At 36.9% G+C, this 20,426-nt stretch overlaps 2 protein-coding genes across 4 annotated transcripts in view; one reads left to right on the top strand and one right to left on the bottom strand.

Annotated features, from left to right (window-relative positions):
• Positions 1 to 20,426, bottom strand: part of cep85l (centrosomal protein 85L) — a 70,890-nt gene that overhangs the window by 20,267 nt on the left and 30,197 nt on the right. For both annotated transcript variants that reach the window (XM_079887223.1, XM_079887222.1), the window contains exon 3: positions 15,795 to 16,504. In XM_079887223.1, coding sequence (XP_079743349.1) covers positions 15,795 to 16,504 — 710 coding nt within the window. The remainder of the gene's footprint in view (positions 1 to 15,794; positions 16,505 to 20,426) is intronic.
• Positions 11,920 to 14,733, top strand: pln1 (phospholamban 1). 2 transcript variants are annotated; one of them, XR_013822876.1, is made up of 2 exons: positions 11,920 to 12,465; positions 13,523 to 14,733. XR_013822876.1 is itself a non-coding variant. In XM_079887228.1 (2 exons), the coding sequence occupies exons 1-2, from the start codon at positions 12,043 to 12,045 to the stop codon at positions 13,539 to 13,541; spliced, it is 174 nt and encodes a 57-aa protein (XP_079743354.1). In that variant the 5' UTR covers positions 11,920 to 12,042; the 3' UTR covers positions 13,542 to 14,733. The 2 variants fall into 2 exon arrangements, 1 of the variants encoding a protein (XP_079743354.1); XM_079887228.1 differs by having other exon boundaries at positions 11,920 to 12,197.

Here is a 20,426-nt window from a genome sequence, read left to right as displayed (position 1 = left end):
ACTCTGGTTTTACTGAGGGCCACATTGAAGCGGTGCTGTGGCCCTGTCTGAGGGTCATGATAGGGGGTTATTGTGTAGGTTTTTCTAGCTCAGTTCAAATTAACAGTGTTTTGTACTGTACCAAATTTAACTTGCTTTCCTCAAAGTGCTGACACAACACAGACTCACGGAAAATTCGTGAGACAAGCACTGGAGCCAGGCCATTTGGCATCCAAACTTGTGATCATATGTTCATGACCACAAGTCATCTGCAGACGAAATGTTTAGTAAATCATTGTTATATCTGTTAATGTTACTATTAATTTAAAGATTCATCTCACAGAAAATAATCATCTCACATATTCACATCATCTCTCTGAACATTAAGACTGTGATAGGACTTCCTATTAACATAATCTGCCTCATGTTCCCCTAGAGCAGTGGAGATTGGAGCAATAGACTGCATACATGCAATGACATGGGAATCCTATCAAAAGATTAACAGAAGAAGAATAAAAAAATTTTTTCAAAATAATTCTTAACATGTATTATATTGTATACACTTGTGAAATTTGCTTAAAAAAAAAAGTGTTCATGTGATGTCACCCTATCAATAGATCTTACTGGCAATTTTATAAAAGCCCTCTTTTATGGACATGCATGTCAATAAATGTCCGGGGAGCACTATTAATGAAACTTTTCATGTACTCCTGCAGAGCGAGGACCACCTTACGAATGGTTTGACAAACCGTGTTTTCCCATAGCTTCTGTGCGTCACCCACCGTGCAAGAATGTACCACTTGCAAAAAAAAAAAAAAAAACCTAACGCAATATTTGCGGAACAGTAAGTGCATGAATTCGACGTGTTAAATTCTTTATGTGCGGCTCAAGAGGTTCTCAAAGATAAGACATTCCTTCCACGGAAAATCTGTATCTTTCATACAAGTAACTTTTAGGAAAGGCAAGGGGATTTTGTCTGGCTAAAAATTCTTTCTCTACGAAGTGCTCGTCAAACAATTTGCGCTGAGATGTCCACCGGATTTGGAAGAAAAGGTGAAGTCATTGCAACAGACACTTGGAATAAGTTACGTCACCTATATGTTTCTTTGCTCTCAGCTGATTGGTCAAACTTCAGTCTGAGATCTTGAATCCAGAACATAACCTGCCCCGGAGCAGGTTAGCCGTGCAGCGTAAGATACCATGGCAACGAACACAGATTAAAGCCGAGCTACTTTCATAGTACCTAAAACCCAGGGTTGGCGGAAACTAAGCTGAAACATAGCTGGCTAGCCACCTAATCCGGCTTCATGGTACAGGCCCCAGGACTTTAGATACTATATTGACCCTAGGCCAGTAAATCTGTCATAAATACAGACTGTTATAGGTCTGCACTGATTTATGGCATCAAAATCTGTCTCTGTTTTTATGATAAATGTTCCTTAAAAACATGCATCAGCCCAAAGAATGCCTGTCCTCTTGGCAAGTGGGCATCTAACGGGAATAAACGTCTGTGTTTACCCTAATTTTATGCCATTACATAAACTAAAAGCTTTATGAGTCAGGAGTTTGTTTAAGCTTGTTCCTCCACCTGCTCCTCAAAGTTCCTGACATCAGTGTTGTGTTTGTCTCTTTCCAGGACACAGCTGTTTAAACCGTCTGAGACAGGAACAGCTGCTTGAGGAAGGAACCTCATTCATTAAAGTAGATAGAGGCCAGAAAATGCTAAATGCTATATCTTTAATTAAACTCCCTTAGGTTCTTGTTCCCCTCGAGTCAGCATCTTTGAATTGGTTTTCATTTGACAATGGAGAAACCTCCTCTGCGTATTCTATTATTAACTACTAAACATTAACTCTATGAAAAAGATCCATATTAAACACCCCATAAAATCATTTGACCAGTGCAGATGAATTCTAATAGTATCGAATTCTAAATACAATTGTACACTATTTTGTGTAAAAAAAACAAACATATAAAATCATATTATTTATTATGAAAAACATATTATAAAAATAATATCAATCAAGCCATATAAAACATTATAAATGATGACTTAAGTAGGCACTAGATGGTAGCAAAGATAATTTGAATGTAAAAACAGGCAGAATTGAGCAATCAAATATCTAATATTGGCTGACATTGATACTGATAAATAAATAAATAATATTGGCTGATAACCAATACCAATATATTGTGTATCCAATAAATATAAAAATAAATTGAAATGTTTTTAAGTTAATTGTCAATGTTTAGGAGTAGCATAGCGATGAACTCAAAGCAAACAGACATGGACAAAAAGCTAGAAAAAAAAAAGATTTAATAAGGCCTTTAAAATTGAAATATTTAAAGCACTCTTTAAAAATTAAGCATAGCCTGGTAGGCATTAGAAAGAGCGATTCTTTCGCAGAGGACTGATACTCTTGGTGAACAGAATAAAAGTCAAATCCACTCTCTCAAACATACCAAAGGGCACAGGAAAGGTCTGATGGCTTTCGGCTACAGCACTTGAACAGTTTCACTCTGCCACAATGCACAGCTAATCTGGTGCCAATTCCCTGAACTCTATCACACCCTGCCACTGCGCTCTCTCGAAGGCCCTCCAGACAGCCGTCCATCAACCTCTTGGCAAGCTGGGGCAACACAGGGGAGACACGCTGGCTCCTTTCGAGGTGACTGTACTCAGAATTGGCCATTAAGAATTGGCCATGCAGTGGGGAGTTTAGTAGTGTGTTATTTGAGAATCACCTATCGGTGTTTAGCACATGTAGGTGATCTCTTGAAGTGTTTGCTTTAAGCTATTCTAGATCCAAAATACTTGTTGCATAAAAGCAAAGCACAAAGATAAAACTGAATATACTGTGTCCCAAAAAATTATTTAGACACTTAAGCGACATTTAAAAATGTCAAGTGATATTTTTTTCAAACAAGATTTTTCTTTAGGCGTTCAAAATTAAGACTTGAAAAGTATTTGGACACTTAGGCTAATATGTTTTATTTTATTTTATTTTTTTACCAAGAAAGGTCCCATTGAGATACAATATCTCTTCTACCATTGAGTACTGTTAAAATATTGTTCAAAATGAAAACAACAACAACAACAACAACTTTAACATCTGTGTGTGAACTTGAGGAGAAATGACTTCAAATCGCTGTTGCACCAGTTAATTAAAAGTATGTATAAAAGCTCTTGTTTACAGATGCCACTGGTATGTAATGCAATTGCAGTGACATTCAGACATTTTAAGTGTCACTTGAGTGTCCAAATACCTTTTGGGGTCACTGTATACACACACACACACATTGTTATAGCCCAAAGGCACCTCTGTGCGGTGTGGCCTGGTGACAGCTGTTGGATCCAGGGAGCGGGTGTGCTAAGCTGAACAATGAGTTGAGACATGGATGTATTGCACCTAACAAGCAAACTTTCCAGCACTGGCCAGAGGGCATGGCACAGGCGAATGGACAATGTGTATGCATGCGCATGGCAACCAGGCATTAACACGCCATAAACACTCTGCAAACGAGGTACGGAGAGCAAGGTCAGAGGACTGACCTCCATTTTAATGAGCTTGCCCATAAAGAACAGCATGTAGACCGAGCCAAACAGCACACTCGATGTCCTGTTGCATTGGGATTATGGTAGTGAGAACAACTTGTATGCTAACTAGTGCACATTCACAAAGAACTGAGATGCTTTAAAGGAGTTGTTGAGAGAAAAAAATCTGTGAAAAAGACAAGTACACGATAAAAAAAAACTTAAAATAGATCATTAGAGTATGTTTTACAAGAAAATACTTGCCTATAACTGTGAAATTCACTAACAATTTCTAAATTAAAATGTTTCTATACCAATTTGTGTAGTGTATGAATTTACATGCAATTGGTTTTTTTGATGAAGCTAGTTGTCCATGGGAGACTAAAGCCTGGTGAAAACACTTGTACATTATCATTTTTAAATAAAACAACCTTCAAACTAGTGCACATAGTGTGCATTTGTGCTTTTTAGACATTGACATTTTATGGTTTTGGTCAAGTGGTGTTCATCCAGACCTCGCCAAAAAAACTGTTTCGCATTGGCCGGAGACTACACTGAAATTGGATGCCATCGTAATTACTTTTCCATTCCTCATGTCCTCTTCAATCTCTTAAAGCTTCTCTTGTCTATAGCGAACAGAGCTCCTTATAAGGAAGAGAACTTTGGGATGTTTTCATCTCAAAATAGAACTCAAATAATGAAAAAAAAAATATGCAAGAAAGTTCCCAGTGCCCCCTGAGGATGCTCTTACACCATAGGTTGAAGATGTTTATAGTCTATTAGGATCTCGCAGACAATCTTCTCAATAAAACCGGTCATTTAGAGCACATGCTGTTCTGGCAGCAACATCAAGAGAATATCTGTATTAATCCAGCAACTGGAATCTCCGGTGAGACTGAGAGCTGCTGGATACGGTTACAGAGTAAATTCCACGAGGGCTGAACAGTTCAGAGTAGAGAACACATGCAAATGCAAGAAAAATTATATATTAGGCACAATTATGTGCAATTAAATGGCAGTTTATTTGCACACAACTGGGAAATTGTGTGCTGTGATCCTACTATGCACATGCAATAGAAGTAAGATATGTCGACACCTTAATCGAAGTGCACAATTTTTGTCATTTGATGATAAATGTAGGCACTGCCCATTATACACAGCTACCTGTGTTTGAGAGATTCACATGAGAAAAGCAATAAAAATTGTAATACTAAAAACATATTTGCAGGTCAAAGTTAAAGGGCTAGTTAAATTTGGACTAAACCGCTCGATTCATATGGATTAGTTTTACAATCTCTTTATGAACTTTTTGAAGCGTCAAAGTGATAGTTGCATAGCTGTCTGTGTAAGGACAAAAATCTCTGACTTCATTAAAATATCTTAATTTGTGTTTCGAAGATGAACAAAAGTCTTTAGGGTTTGGAAGGACATGAGGGAGAGTAAATGATGATCATTTTTGAGTGAACTAACCCTTAAACATTCTACATTATTTTGTCCATTCAAAGTTTTCCAAGTATAATTAATTAATTAAAATATATATCATTTATTTCAGACCTGGATGAATTTGCTTTACTTTAATTTTGCCTGCAATGTAAAATTTCACCCGGAAAAAATAAAATAAAATAATAGTACTCTAGTCTACTCTATCAACTAGTAAACACATAAATTCAATAAATTATTTATTTTATATACATTTGCTTTAAATAATATTGGCTGCAATGAAAAAACAAACAAAAAAACACCAGTAATAAATAAAATAATAAAATTGAATAAAAAATAAATAAAGATAATAATATTAATACTCTTTCATCTAGTAGTGACAGTGACTCTGCATCCAAATGCAGGACATATAAAAACTATCTATTACAACCTGATTTTGGTATGCTGTTTTTGTGAGGATAAAAGCTTGTAAAAAGCCCCCCCCCCAAAAAAAAATGTGAGAAAGAATGAGATAGCTCAGACCCCTCCTACGCATTTCTCAACTCTTTCCTCTCTCCTCCTATACTCCACCCCTTCACTTTTTCTGCCATAAACTTTCGAACTCCACATTGCTGCCACAGACCCTCCATTCCTCTAAAAGAAAACCAGAGCAACGGGATTGATCCCCAATACTGTTCATCTACCGATTTAGGTAGGTAACCTTTTCTTGTATACCTTGCATATCAGTTTAAGGATGGACCACAATAGTTATCTAACAGTCCACCATCAGTTTATCTAGATTTTGTCTTTGACTATTATCACATTTGGCTATTGTGTCTATCACTGTTTCACCAAATGCATCCAAGTTCTTTTACATTGCAGAAAAAAATAGAAACACATCTGATTTGTGTCAAGCGAATCCAAAACCAGCCTAAATTCACAGTGCTTTCTTAAGATTGATTTGTTGACAAGGTTATTTAAGTTTTTCAAATCCCCATAGATAGGTCTTTTTCGAGATTGAACAGCGACACGCATTTTCATAAGTAAGAATACAGAAAATATCCAAGGTATTATGATGAATAATCGGAGGGTTATTCATCAGTTTTATATTGTTACACAGCAGTGGCTGATGTTTCAGAATGCATCGAGTCAGAGATTAATCAGAGTTTTGATGTTTGGGTCTGTCCGCTGGTCTTTGTAAGTGCCGCTCTGTGCGCGCACGATAAACAGCGAGCCAGACACATTTTTCTCCGAACACAAATCGGGGAGACGTGAGTCGTGACCTAGACTGATTCTGACCTACACACAACACTCCAGATCTGCACTCCACAGGGAGATCTGACAACCCTTCATTTCAGCACAAATGAGCTCGCTGCATTCACGGCGGCCCTGCAGAGTAGGATAGGTTAAATGCATTCAGAAGCCTGTTAAAGCAGGAATCACACCACAGGTTGCACACATCCATCTGTGGCCTCTGCACAGGCCTGAGGCAAATACTGAAGCTTTATATACATCAATGTATTTGTAGCATCTGGTTTATTACACCACAAACACATTTTCACCTTGATGATTATATAATTATAAAAATAATAATAATAATAAAAAAAAACACCCTTTATTCTATCATTTAATTTAAATTATATGAAATATAAAATACATTTTAATATATCACCAAACATTATATAATTTTTTTGGTAACACTTCACAATAAGGTTTTATTTAATGCAAGTCAATGTATTAACTAATACTAACTAATAATGAACTGTACATTTTCTACAGTACAGTCATTTCAAATGTTGAAATTAACATTAACTAAGATCATAAAACGCTTTCGAAGTATTTTTCATCGTTAGTTCACGTTAACTAATGTAAACAAATGGAACCTTATTGTCAAGTGTTATATATTTTTTATATAATTTATTTTATAACTGTATAAAATGTATATGAAATGTACATATATATATGTATGTATGTATTATATGCCACAACAGATTCTTAATTGTATATAATTTATATTATATTATATATAAAACTGCTATCTTTTATAAATTACATAAAAATTATACATATATATATGTTTTTGTGATTAGCAATTTCTGGAAAGATGTTGTGACTCAAACATTTGTGCATTGAACGAATTTAAACAAGTCATCGCATTTGTTGCATCACAATATCATAACTGTATTGCGAATGAAATTGCAGCAAAAGTGAAAGAATCGGTGAGAGAATAAATCTGTGGTATCATTTGCTTTACTTTTGTCCAGTACTGCATTTATAAAAACACTAGTTTCAGATTTTTCTTTTTTTTTAATAAAATGTTTTGATTATTAATTATTTTTTAATTAAACTGTATAAAATTATATCAATACTGTATCAGAAAGATCTAAAGTTTTAAAGAAATATAGTGGCAAAAAAACAATGAAACATCAATATACAACTGTATAGGCACAACCCATAGTGAGCATGGCCAAAAATGTCTGTCCTAATGCCAGTTCAACAGGCACTGTCCTACCTGTTAAGAGTCATGCCCTCAGAGGCATCACCAAGCCACAAAAAAATCCCTCTGCATTGCTCTGCGATGCCATCATGGAAAGTTCAGCATTGAGGCCAACCGAGTGCACTCGCTTGGCCTTAAGTGGACTTATTTGTGCAGAGTAAAAAATATGCACATAAACATACTCAGGCTTGGGAAATCTCCGGGCCAGCTTTTCAGATGATTTCCTTTTTTGGTGCGATTCTATCTTATTTTTTGCTCCACTTGTTTTCTCTTTTTCACAACTTTCTTGGCAGTGTCTGTGCATTTTAATGCCAATGAGTTGGCGTTTTTTGCCAAAGGATGGCTTAAGAGAGTTGATACAAATCTGCTCTGAATAACCATATGAGGAAGGGTATCTTAAGCACATGACCTGCTCGATACCCTCCCAAGGAGATTGTTAATGATCTTATCATTCCCAGTGGTGATGGAGGACACGACTCCTGACTAGCTAAGTAGAGCGATGGAATGCTGGTGTCCTGTAGTGCTGACAAACATCTCTCGCAAGCCCGTCGTCACCAGCAGCATGTTTATCTCCTAGGTGTCACGTGTTGGGCGCCTGAATGAACTGCTCAGCTCCAGGCTTCACTGTCAGTCACTCGTCTACTTAACCTCTTTCCACAGTGACACTGGCCAGCTGGATGCAAAGAACACTATGAAAACAATCGGTGAGGAATAGGTTTCGTTGGTTAGGTGAAAATGAGATGAGACCCAACATACTTCTATCCCACAAAGCATTGTTTCATTTGCGTAAAGTAAAATACACAAACAAAACCCTCAAATTATCAACATTTCAAACTATTTTCCAACTAAGTAGGGTTGTGCAAGATGACATTTTAAATATTGTCTTTAAACTAGTCTTAAAGAAGCTCTGTATATAGGGTTCCTAAACTTTCTGACCAACAAATTGCCATAATTTATTATTTTTCCATACATTTTTCAGTCATTTATTAAAATGAAGGATTTTTTTTTTTTTTTTTAATCTAAATAACACTAAAAAGTTGCAAAGCAATTATTAGTCAAATACAGAGCCGGACAGTAACGGAGTACATTTACTTGAGTACAGTACTTAAGTACAGTTTTGAGGGATCTGTACTTTACTCGAGTATCATCTTTGGGGAGTACTCATGACTTTACTCAAGTACATTTGAGAGGCAAATATTGTACTCTTTACTCCACTACATTTCTATCCATAACCGTGAGTACCCGTTACTTCTTCTAAAAAAAAAAAGGAAAAAAGAAAAATCTCGGAAACCCTCAATTTGTTGTTTCCCTCTCAAACGTGATTGGATTGTGCAGGCGCCACTGATTGGGACAGCCTATCAGCAATCACCTTCATGGTCAGATTTAGATAAGAGACGAAACCATGGACGAAACAATGGATGAAGACGCAGCAGGTCCATCCCGGGAATGTGCCAACCCGTGGCCCCACCTCGCCAGACTATTTCAATTTTCTGAACAAGTTAATGATAGTTTTCGCTTCAAGTGTTTGCTGTGTTTACCAATGTAAGCACTGTGGCAGTAATGCAATATTTAGAAAATGTACTCTTGTACTCTTGATACTCAAGTACTTTTAAAAACAAGTACTTCAGTACTTCTACTTAAGTAGACATCTGACTGTAGTACTTTTACTTGTACTTGAGTAAAATTTAGCAAGGGGTATCTGTACTTTTACTCAAGTAATGAAGCTGTGTACTCTGTCCGCCTCTGGTCAAATAAATACTTTAGAACTGAGAACTTTTTTCCATGACCTTTTAGGATTTTATCAATTCTATTTATTTATTCCAATTTTAGAGATTCCCTTTATATTTCCAGGTACCGTTGGAAGTGTTTACTTAGGCCATTTTTGGCTTCACTAGATGCATTCCTTAGGGGACATTTACATGAGATGGATTCTTGTGTTAAAATACAAGTTTTAATTTGACTTTAAACTTAAATAAACTGCAATGCATGCTCATGGTGTGAGGTGTTCAGAACAGCACAAATGAACTAAACTAAACAGCTAAAGTACAGCAAAAAAGCATGCTAACTGAAGCAGCTGTTAAAGAAGAGAAGTACACTGTTTTCCTGACAGGAAGCCTCTGCTGAAGATTTCAAAACCATCTTAAACAACATAAATTGTGGAAATGGAGTTACATGTTGAACATGCACGCTAATACTCAAGGCCTGTTTCATATCTTTACAAGTTGTTGCAAAGGAACTGGTTTCTGTCAAGTAAGACTAGGCTGTTCGGTATGAAAACAAGCAAATTTTACACTTCCCAAAAACACTATCCTCCATATAACTGTTTCCCATTAGTCTAAAGTAGTCACAGCCTACATATCCAACAACAACAACAACAACAACAACAACAACATCCCAGGCCTTCATTACCCTCTTGGTGATAAGTTAGAGTCAGGCTCCTGAGGGATGATTTCAGTGGAATATTGTGACCACAAAGGGTAATTCCAATCCTAAGAATAACCTTATTGCAGCAGATAACGCAATGCAGCGGCCAATGAAAACACAGGCCACAGGTGCTTCCATGTCCATGATGTTACTCAGGATACGATGCTGCCGAATGCATCTGTAAGACAGAACTCCCTACAGATTCGAGAAAACAGGAATGAGCAGCAGTCTGAAAGAGAGAGATAAGCTTGTCCAAGACGAGAGCTCCGCTAATAGACAAAGATTTATAATCAAGGCCACTTTATCTTTCGCCGAAAACAGGGATTCATCTAATCTTTCCGGAGGCGAAGTGCTAAATCCTGATTTAGGCTGTTTTGTACACATGTAAAATAACCCATATAAGACATCTTTCTGAAGCCACCTCTTTTTATTCACTCAGAGCCAAGACGGTATAATGAAAAGAAATAAGCTCACTCCTACACAGTTATATAAAGACACACTATGTGCTGCTGAAGTCTCATCTTGGAAGTATTCAATTATAATAATAATAAAGTAAGTTAATGACATTGCACTTGATGTATAATAGAACAAGGCTTTGTACAAGTTCATCTTTTGGTGGAAATGCAAGAGTAAGACTGAAAAATCCACTCTGAATGAAGAATCTAGAGGAACCGAGACCCCTGTGGTTTTAATTTTAGAAACCTGTCAAGCATCTTGCTTTTAGGTGACGTATCTGAAAATGAAACTGTGCAAGGCATAGGAATGCTCTATTTGAGACTAAAAGCAATTTTATTTGACTTGCATCAGTTGCAAATTGATTGAACACTATGAAGAGACAGCGACCTTTCACCTTCCACTGACCTTTCAAAGCGTGGACGATGAGTACCGGACAATTCACATGATGTACATGCACATGATGTTTTTTCTTTTTTAATTAATTAAATTTATTCAAAAAAGGAAGCATTAAGTTGAAATCAAACACATCATAATAAAACGGTAAAGAAATGTATAATGTTGCAAAAATATTCTATTTCAAATAAACACTGTTCTTTTGAGCTTTCTACTTTCAATGTTGAACTTTCTATCAATCTTTTTAAAAAAAAGGTATGCCGGTCTCCACAAAAAACGTAAGCAGCACAAACTGTTTTCAATATTGATAATAATAAGAAATGTTTCTTGAGCAGCAAATCAGCATTATTAGAATGATTTCTGAAGGATCAAACTGAGAACTGGAATAAATTACATTTTAAAATATATTCAAATAGAAAAAAGCTATTTTAAATTATAATATTTTACAGTATTACTGTTTTTATTGTTTTATAATGCAGCCTTGGTGAGCCGAAAACATAAAATAAAAAAAAATTACCAACCTCAAACTTGTGAAAGGTAGAGTATATAATGAGTTTGTCTCACAACAATGCAACAAGAAATGCTTAAAAATAGTCAAACTTTATGAAGATATCTTGAATTTAATGCTTCATAATTTCTATTTTTCATTTTAGACATAGTACCTTAGTTCAATTAATTGAAAACATCCCAATACTTAAAATGTCATGAACCCATGATCATTGAGTTCTCTTTCTTTCTGCAATGTATTAAAGCAATCAACATTTTTCTGTTCCAAATTCCTGTTTAAATACTGTACATGTTTAACACGGTATAAACTTGACACATTCTTGCTACCATACTACATTGTAAAATCACGCTTCTGCAACATTTGTATCCGAACATCCGAATGCAAATCATGTGAAAGGACCTTTAAAGGGATAGTTCATCCAAAAAAGCAAACCCACCTTTCTGCAGAACACAAAAGAAGATATTTCGTAAATGTTTGGCTATACAATGGGGTCCAATGTTATTTGGACCCCAACATTCTTCAAAATATCCTCATCTCGTGTTCTGCAGAATCATACAGGTTTAGAGGGTGAGTAAATGATAGCAGAACTATCGCTTTAAGAACATATTACAGTCTCAAAGTCTTCTGAAACATCTATCAGACCTGCATGTCACGTGTGAATATTGCATGCACATTCACTCTTTCATCTGTCTGCTCCCTCCCCTCAGCCTTGTGTCCACTGGCTACCAGATCACCACAACCAGCGCTTCTCCTCCCCAGCTTGCGGTACTGCCGTTCTTCCTTCCTTTCCCCTCTCTCTGCACTAATCCATCCCACCCACCCCGCTTCGGCATGGACAAGGTGCAGCACATCACACGGGCGGCCATTCGCCGGGCGTCCACCATGGAGGTTCCCCAGCAGGCCAAGCAAAACATGCAGGAGCTCTTCGTCAACTTCTGCCTCATCCTCATCTGCCTGCTGCTCATCTACATCATTGTCTTGCTAATGTGAGCGGGAGTTTCCCCTGTAGCCAATGAGGGCGAAGGACTGTACATAGGGGGGCATATCGCGTTTAGGGGCGGAGGGTGTGGATGGGCAAAGCTATTTATTATTTTATAGCGGGTTTTGAGTAGTTGGGTTGTACATTGCATGATTGATGTCATTATAAATAGCAAATTCAGAGTGACACGAGAACGACAATACTGATAGTGGTTGACCAATATGACTTTTTCAGAGGATGTTGCTGCCTGACATCAATAACTAGAGAGTCAGCTGGTAAAATTCCAATATATTTGTGATAACATCTAACACAATTTAATTTAATTTAATTCCATTGTGGGCCAAAAGCTAAGGCAGCATCACATGTATCCTTTCTATTTTCATAATGCATTGTTTCATTGTGAAAAAACAACTCGTAACGTTTGGACGAAGCAAAATAAGACTAATATAAATATGAAGTATAACTGAACAATTTCATTTAATACCAAAAAATACCAATAAATAGTAACATTACCTTTCAAAAGTTTGGGGTCAGTATTTCTTTTTTTAATTAATAGTTTAATTCAGCAAGGAGGCATTAAATGTATAAAAAGTGACAGTAAAGATATTTATAATGTTACCAAAAAAAAAACAACAAATAAATGCTGTTCTTCTGAACTTTCTATTCATCATCAAAAAAGAAAAAAGAAAACCTTGAAATATAGGGTTAGAGGAAGCACAACTTTTTTCAACATCGATAATAATAAGAAATGTGTTTTGTGCAGCAAATCATTCTGTATTTTTGATCAAACAAATGCGAGCATAAGCAACTTCTTTCAAAAAATCATACAGACCCCAAACTTTTAGATGGTTAGTGTAAGTACAGTTTATATAACAGCACAATTCATTAGGTAGCATCCAACTGAAACAGGACTGGAGCTCCATGCTGGGGTGGATTGAGGAACTGACCAGTCTTCATTATGAACTTATGAAGCATGCAACTGTCTTTCCATATCTTTGTCACTATCCCATCAGTGCATGTCACCTGCGGGCCTGAGTGATGTCATCTGAGTCACGTCTTCCGTTACACACTATGCCAAACTGAAAAACACTTGCTCAATAAAAAAAAATTACATGATCACGTGTGTGCAATAAAACGTGTGCTGCTTCTGTTTTTGACTGATACTCCCACTGTACTAATTTTGTAAAGCAATCAAAATCAGTATTTTAATGATCACAAAGTCACAGAAAGTTTGTTTGAATAAGACCTAATACATAAGAGAACCAGTTATTGTCTGTTTCTATGACTGTGTCTTGTCAGCAAAGCTCATGTCAGTCTGTCAATCATGTTTAGCTCTTTCTACGGCATATGAGAGACCAGCGGCGCGATGTAACCTGCGTTCACTGGCAAACAAGAAGATCTTCCACCTGGGGCCAAATACGCTTGGGCTACACGGCACCACGGCTGAACCCGAACATCCCATCAATATGGATCTGACCAATAACCGAGGACTAAACCTGCTGCTCAACTTCCTGCTTATTGTAGTGGCTCTACTGCTCATGCTCATTCTGGTCAAGCTCATGTGACCCGAAAATGGCCCGAAACAAGAATAATCGGTATAAGAGACTCCCACTCACTCTACCTCCAAAACCATTTTAAAAACGCTGCAAATGATTTCAGACATTAGGCTGACTGTGCATGACTGATAGGCAGAGAATGTTTCTGATTGGCTAGGTTTCCAAAGTGGGCTGATCCCCTTGCTCTTTTTTGGCTTTAACACATTTTCAGGACACATATTTCAATCATTTGGATTTTTTTTTTTTGAGTCTGGGGTTAAATTTTTTTTGCTTACAACACCTTTAACCTACAATACACGCTTTGCAAGATGTATGCTTAATGGAGGGGTAGGCCTGCCCTACAGTAAATTGATCAAAAACGGTTTACCACTGCATCACTCTCCAGAATGTGGTCCAGAAAAAAGAAATCAAAATGGATCAAAAATACTCCATTTTAGTTCAAATATACTGAGGCTTTAAAACTGACAGGAAGTATGGGTGCATTGTTTCCAGTCTCACTGCGCCCTCTAGTGGTTGTTGCCTCTAACGGCTCACGAAAACAACAACATAACTAAGATTAAAAATGGGATTTACCTCAAAATGAGATTCTTTTTCTGTGAACAGCAGGTGTGGATTTAAGTACACGGCCAAATTAATTAAACTAAAAATATAGACAAGCTCTCAAATCAAATGACGCCATTGACACTATTCCTAAAAATACTACATGTGCATTTTTTTCCTGCTATCAAAGCTGTAGATACACACTCCTAATCAGATGTATTTCATAAATAGAAAGACATAGTCATGTTTTTTAATGAGAAAACACACTGTTTGCCTATTATATAATCAAAGTTGTAACCTTTTTACATTATTTATACAATCACTGTGTTCTCTGTGTGAAGAATATATTTATGAAGTAATGATATACATATTCATAATGCAAGTGTTTGAGAAATAAGACTGAATGGAAGTAAATGCTGCAAATAAAACCGTTCCACTGATAACAAATGTTTTTGGTTTCTCTTTAGGTTGAATAAAACATTTTGAGCCTCAAGCAGAGAAATTCAAAGACATCCAATTGGAACAAACACTGGGTCTTTACTACTAAAAATAGACGCCCGTGGCACAGGAGACCATAATCAACATGAAATCAAAAGTGACCTTATTTACTTTCTTAATGCACATTCCTGGTCATATTGTGTATGATTCAACAGTGCACATGATTTCAATCATAGACTTGTTCTGTTTCTGAAATGGCTTTCCTTTTCGGCTGACGCCAGGAATCCATCAAACTTTTCACCCCTCCACTCCAACTACTATCTATATTCTGATATGTAAGACACAGTTTTCAGAAAAATGCCAGATTTAAAAATTTCACTATGATTTTAAAGCATTATCTGAAAGATAATTTAAATTCAAGTGCAATACAAGTTAAACTACTGACAGCATCTGAGGTATGAATTACCACAATAATTCGAAATAATAATTTTGATTAATTGTAATGCATATATTTTTTATTTTTTGTAAATGTTTCTATCTATCTATCTATCTATCTAATTTTCCAAATTTACCTTTTTTTTTAATTGACAGTGTTAGAAGGGCAAGCAGAAATACTACTGGCCAAACTTTTTTTTCATTAAATTGGAAATTTTGCCTTGGCAACTAACTAAAATAAAATGTCTAAGTTTAAATTAAAAAAAAGGATTTTATTTTAAAATTTCAAAATCGAAATAAAAATAAATTAAAGCAAAATTTGAAATATTTAAAATCAAAATTATAATAGTATATAAATAATACTATATACAACACAATGCAATCTGGAACATCCCTTAAACATGTATTTAAAAAAGAAAGAATGTCTGCATATTTGTATGGCTTGTGCTGTAAACAGAAGGATAATTTACTCTACCACTGTCTCCAGCAGAGGGCGCTATTAACCATTTAACCAAGACATTTCTTCAATGGTATCATAAAAACAATTCAGCATCCGCTTTACTATAGACACAACTAGAGCACCCCGCATATATTTCTCAGATTCGTATTCCCTGTCAAAAACATTGCAAACTGACCTGTGGGAGTTCTGCTTCCTGCCGTAGCCGCTCTCGCTGCTGCTGTTCCTGTTGCCACGAGCCGCCACATCCCTCTGGTCCCGGCCGGTACTCCATCTGCTCACTCAGCCACATCTGCGTCCGCACGGCCGGCTGGATGGGCGACCCCCCCACGGCCTGGTGCCTGAGCGTGGGACCTCTCTGCCCGGGCCCGGCCAGGCCGATCGTGGGGGTCTTGCTCTCCGGTAAGGCACTGTAGGAGAGGTCTAACGTGCTGGGCTTGAGCGGAGACGAGCAAGACGAGTCTGTTTTACCTAGGGTGTTACTGCTGCCCAGGTCATACTTCGTAAAGTCAGAGTTGGTGGTAAGTTTGTGCAGGCTCTCGGAGAGGAAGCCGTCTGAATAAAGAGGGTCCTGTCGGTAGCCATAGAGCACACCTCGATCCAGGGATCCGTGAGGGTCCGTGCGGTACGACGGTCTCCCGGAAGGGCTGGTCTTTTCCTGGCCGGTGAGACGGGTGAGGGAGGACCAGCGGCGCACTGGTCGGGGGTCTTTCATGTCCAGGGGGCTGTCGAGGGGAGAGGGGAGCTGGCAGCTGCTCCAGGGGCTGGTGGGGGCAGAGGGAGCGCTGAGTTTGGAGCTGGACGGAGATGGCATGACGTGGGCCGTGGGGATGGGACCCTGCGAGCGCAGATGCTGGAAGGACAACGTGCCGCTGGAGCTGGAGTGGTCTGGAGACAGAGAGAAAGAGAGATTAAATGTAGACATTTTCAGGCTTATCTGTAGTGTTAATGTAGTGTCATGAGTGTCTGAGTGTCACTGCTATCAGTAGGATGACAGATAACTGGCTAGTTATGGATGAAAAAGAGTGACCCCTAAGTCATTAATTATGCTGACTTTATTTATCGACCCTTCCCACCTCCCTTGGTTACTGATGATCAAACAAGCTTTACAAAACATCCCATAAAAACTAACCACAGATTTCCACAAAAACTAACCACAGCTGAACAAGAAAAAAAATCTTGTTATAAATAAGTGTTAATTATGACTGGATATTATACTTATTTACTATATTTTAAAGAAAACAAACAAATAAACAATAGTGTTATTAATAAATATTAAAAATGATGGGATTTTATTCTTGTGTGGACTGGACTGATGATGAGAGTGAAAATAAAAATAAATCAGTGTTTAAAATGATTCAACATCATTCTTATGTGGAATTAAGAAATAAAAATAAAAAAGTGTTATAAATAAGTGTTAAAAAAGAGTGATATATTATTCTTTTGTGCACTGGACTGAATGGAATGACTGATATTGCAAAGCATTTTTATTTGCTATTGAAAACAATGTTAAATTAAGCAGTAACGTGAATAAAAACTGCAAATACTGTGAATCAGAGACAAATGTAGTCAAATGGAGAGACAAATACTTCTCACAGTCAACTGAAAAGTGATTAGAAGTGATCACATTAGGGGAAGTGAACTGTTTTTAACGTCCTTGCCCGAAAGGGATTACAGAGAAAAGTTTAGAGTGACACGCCTCTGATGATGACCTAATACTGACCCTGCCCAGAGTCCTCCAATATCCCATCATGCACTAGGGCTTTCCCCCGATCACATAGCCTCTCTTTCATCCTTTAAAAACAGACCACAAACACTGCAAGGCAACACGTCATGATAAACAGTGACTGAACTCATCTGACTGTGAGTCACTGGAGGAGAATAACACACACGCACACGCACGCACACACGCACACACACACACACACACACACACACACACACACACACACACACACACACACACACACACACACACACAGAAGAGCACCAAACTTTGAAAGTAATATATATTGTTGCTTAAGCAAATTACTAAAGTTAAATTTATAAGGGTTGCACAAATATGGTTGATGCAAATAGAAAATAATTACAATCATCATACATTATTTTATAAATCTTATTTTTTATTATTTTATAGGTCCAACAATAGTCGATGGAGGGATTTAACAGTTTGTATTAAATAAATAATGACATTTTTAAATATGTCATGGAATGTTGCAATAGATAAAAGTACATTAAAATGTAATAATAAATAAATTAGGTGTGAAATTTATATATTCGAAAAATATAAAATAGTAATGTGAAATACAAAATAAAATACCTTGAAGTAAAATGTAGTGGACAGACAACATAAAGGAAATCAATATATCATGAAACGTTGCATTTATTAAATGTATTACATTTTATAGTACTTTTATTTATTTATTGCAACATTCCATGAAGTATTTAATAATTTCAACATATATTTATTGAATTGAGTTAGTTTGTTAAATCCCTCAATAATAGTCAACATGACAGCATATAATATAAATCTACACTGGTTTTAAATAAAACATATAAGTAAATAAATATTCCTGATTTTAATAAAACCAGCTCATTTTAAGATGTTACAATGTTAGGTTACCTGACAAACTTTCTTTTTATTTCTTTTTTCTTTTTTCCAATGTAAATAAACCAGGCAATAATGAAGCAAACTACAACAGAAAATTACAAGAAATGTGAATGCTCACATTAGTCGAAACTGAAGTAAAAATACTTGCAAGATCTGGGAAAATTCTAATTCTTTTAATGAGAAATCGAAAACAAGCCACAGGCAAAACAAACCAATGGAGGTCTTGCTTTGACATGTTCATGAAGCCAAGGAGAGCATGTGAAGTGTGTGTACTGCAGTATGAGCAGTCATGGCCAGAGTGAAGTGCTCTGACAATCACAGTGAGATGAGCTGACAGGCTTTATCACCGTGTCATGAGGACATTCAGATGAAGAAGCTCAGCTGTCTGTGATCCTCTCATCACATCAGTGCTGTCATGTGTGACCTGACCACTGCCTCGGACACTTCACTTACACTTCCACATAAGCATTCAAGCTTCTTCAAAGCTTAGACGCTAATATTAAACAGGACGCGTCACATTGTCAATATTTATTTATTGAATTCTATATTAATGTGCTGTTGCTACATCGTTTGGCAATCGTAATCTGCCTACTACTGGGCTAAGAATATTTTATAGTGATTATTATTATCATTAATTATTAAAAATGTTGTTAATAATAATAATAATACATTTAATGTATAAAACAATAATAAAAATATTATTAGGATAGAAGTAATAATAATAAAATTAAATTATATACACTCACCTAAAGGATTATTAGGAACACCTGTTCAATTTCTTATTAATGCAATTATCTAATCAACCAATCACATGGCAGTTGCTTCAATGCATTTAGGGGTGTGGTCCTGGTCAAGACAATCTCCTGAACTCCAAACTGAATGTCAGAATGGGAAAGAAAGGTGATTTAAGCAATTTTGAGCGTGGCATGGTTGTTGGTGCCAGACGGGCCAGTCTAAATATTTCACAATCTGCTCAGTTACTGGGATTTTCACGCACAACCATTTCTAGGGTTTACAAAGAAGGGTGTGAAAAGGGAAAAACATCCAGTATGCGGCAGTCCTGTGGGCGAAAATGCCTTGTTGATGCTAGAGGTCAGAGGACAATGGGCCGACTGATTCAAGCTGATAGAAGAGCAACTTTGACTGAAATAACCACTCGTTACAACCGAGGTATGCAGCAAAGCATTTGTGAAGCCACAACACGCACAACCTTGAGGCGGATGGGCTACAACAGCAGAAGACCCCACTGGGTACCACTCATCTCCACTACAAATAGGAAAAAGAGGCTACAATTTGCACGAGCTCACCAAAATTGGACAGTTGAAGACTGGAAAAATGTTGCCTGGTCTGATGAGTCTCGATTTCTGTTGAGACATTCAGATGGTAGAGTCAGAATTTGGCATAAACAGAATGAGAACATGGATCCATCATGCCTTGTTACCACTGTGCAGGCTGGTGGTGGTGGTGTAATGGTGTGGGGGATGTTTTCTTGGCACACTTTAGGCCCCTTAGTGCCAATTGGGCATCGTTTAAATGCCACGGCCTACCTGAGCATTGTTTCTGACCATGTCCATCCCTTTATGACCACCATGTACCCATCCTCTGATGGCTACTTCCAGCAGGATAATGCACCATGTCACAAAGCTTGAATCATTTCAAATTGGTTTCTTGAACATGACAATGAGTTCACTGTACTAAAATGGCCCCCACAGTCACCAGATCTCAACCCAATAGAGCATCTTTGGGATGTGGTGGAACGGGAGCTTCGTGCCCTGGATGTGCATCCCACAAATCTCCATCAACTGCAAGATGCTATCCTATCAATATGGGCCAACATTTCTAAAGAATGCTTTCAGCACCTTGTTGAATCAATGCCACGTAGAATTAAGGCAGTTCTGAAGGCGAAAGGGGGTCAAACACAGTATTAGTATGGTGTTCCTAATAATCCTTTAGGTGAGTGTAAAATAATACAAATTATTATGACAACACTTTACTTAAAGCAATTATGTACAATCAATGCATTATAAAGGTATTCATAATGTATGTTATAATGCATTATATCTTTTCATAAATAATTGTAACCAAAGTTAAAATGATTGAGTCCTTGTTACATCTGAAATTGGTTCTTTATTATGTATTTTAATACAATATACTTTCTAAAGGTGTAACAATGAATATATAGGTCTAAGTATTATAACT

The sequence above is a fragment of the Squalius cephalus genome (genome assembly GCF_949319135.1).
Source record: "Squalius cephalus genome assembly, chromosome: 12".
NCBI classification, from domain to species: Eukaryota; Metazoa; Chordata; class Actinopteri; order Cypriniformes; family Leuciscidae; genus Squalius; species Squalius cephalus.
Note: the sequence above shows the minus strand (reverse complement) of the source record. Positions and strands in the feature narration are given on the sequence as shown.

Bases quoted from the DNA above. Each gene is read 5' to 3' on its own strand.
- pln1 (XM_079887228.1), top strand. From the start codon at position 12,043: ATGGACAAGGTGCAGCACATCACACGGGCGGCCATTCGCCGGGCGTCC.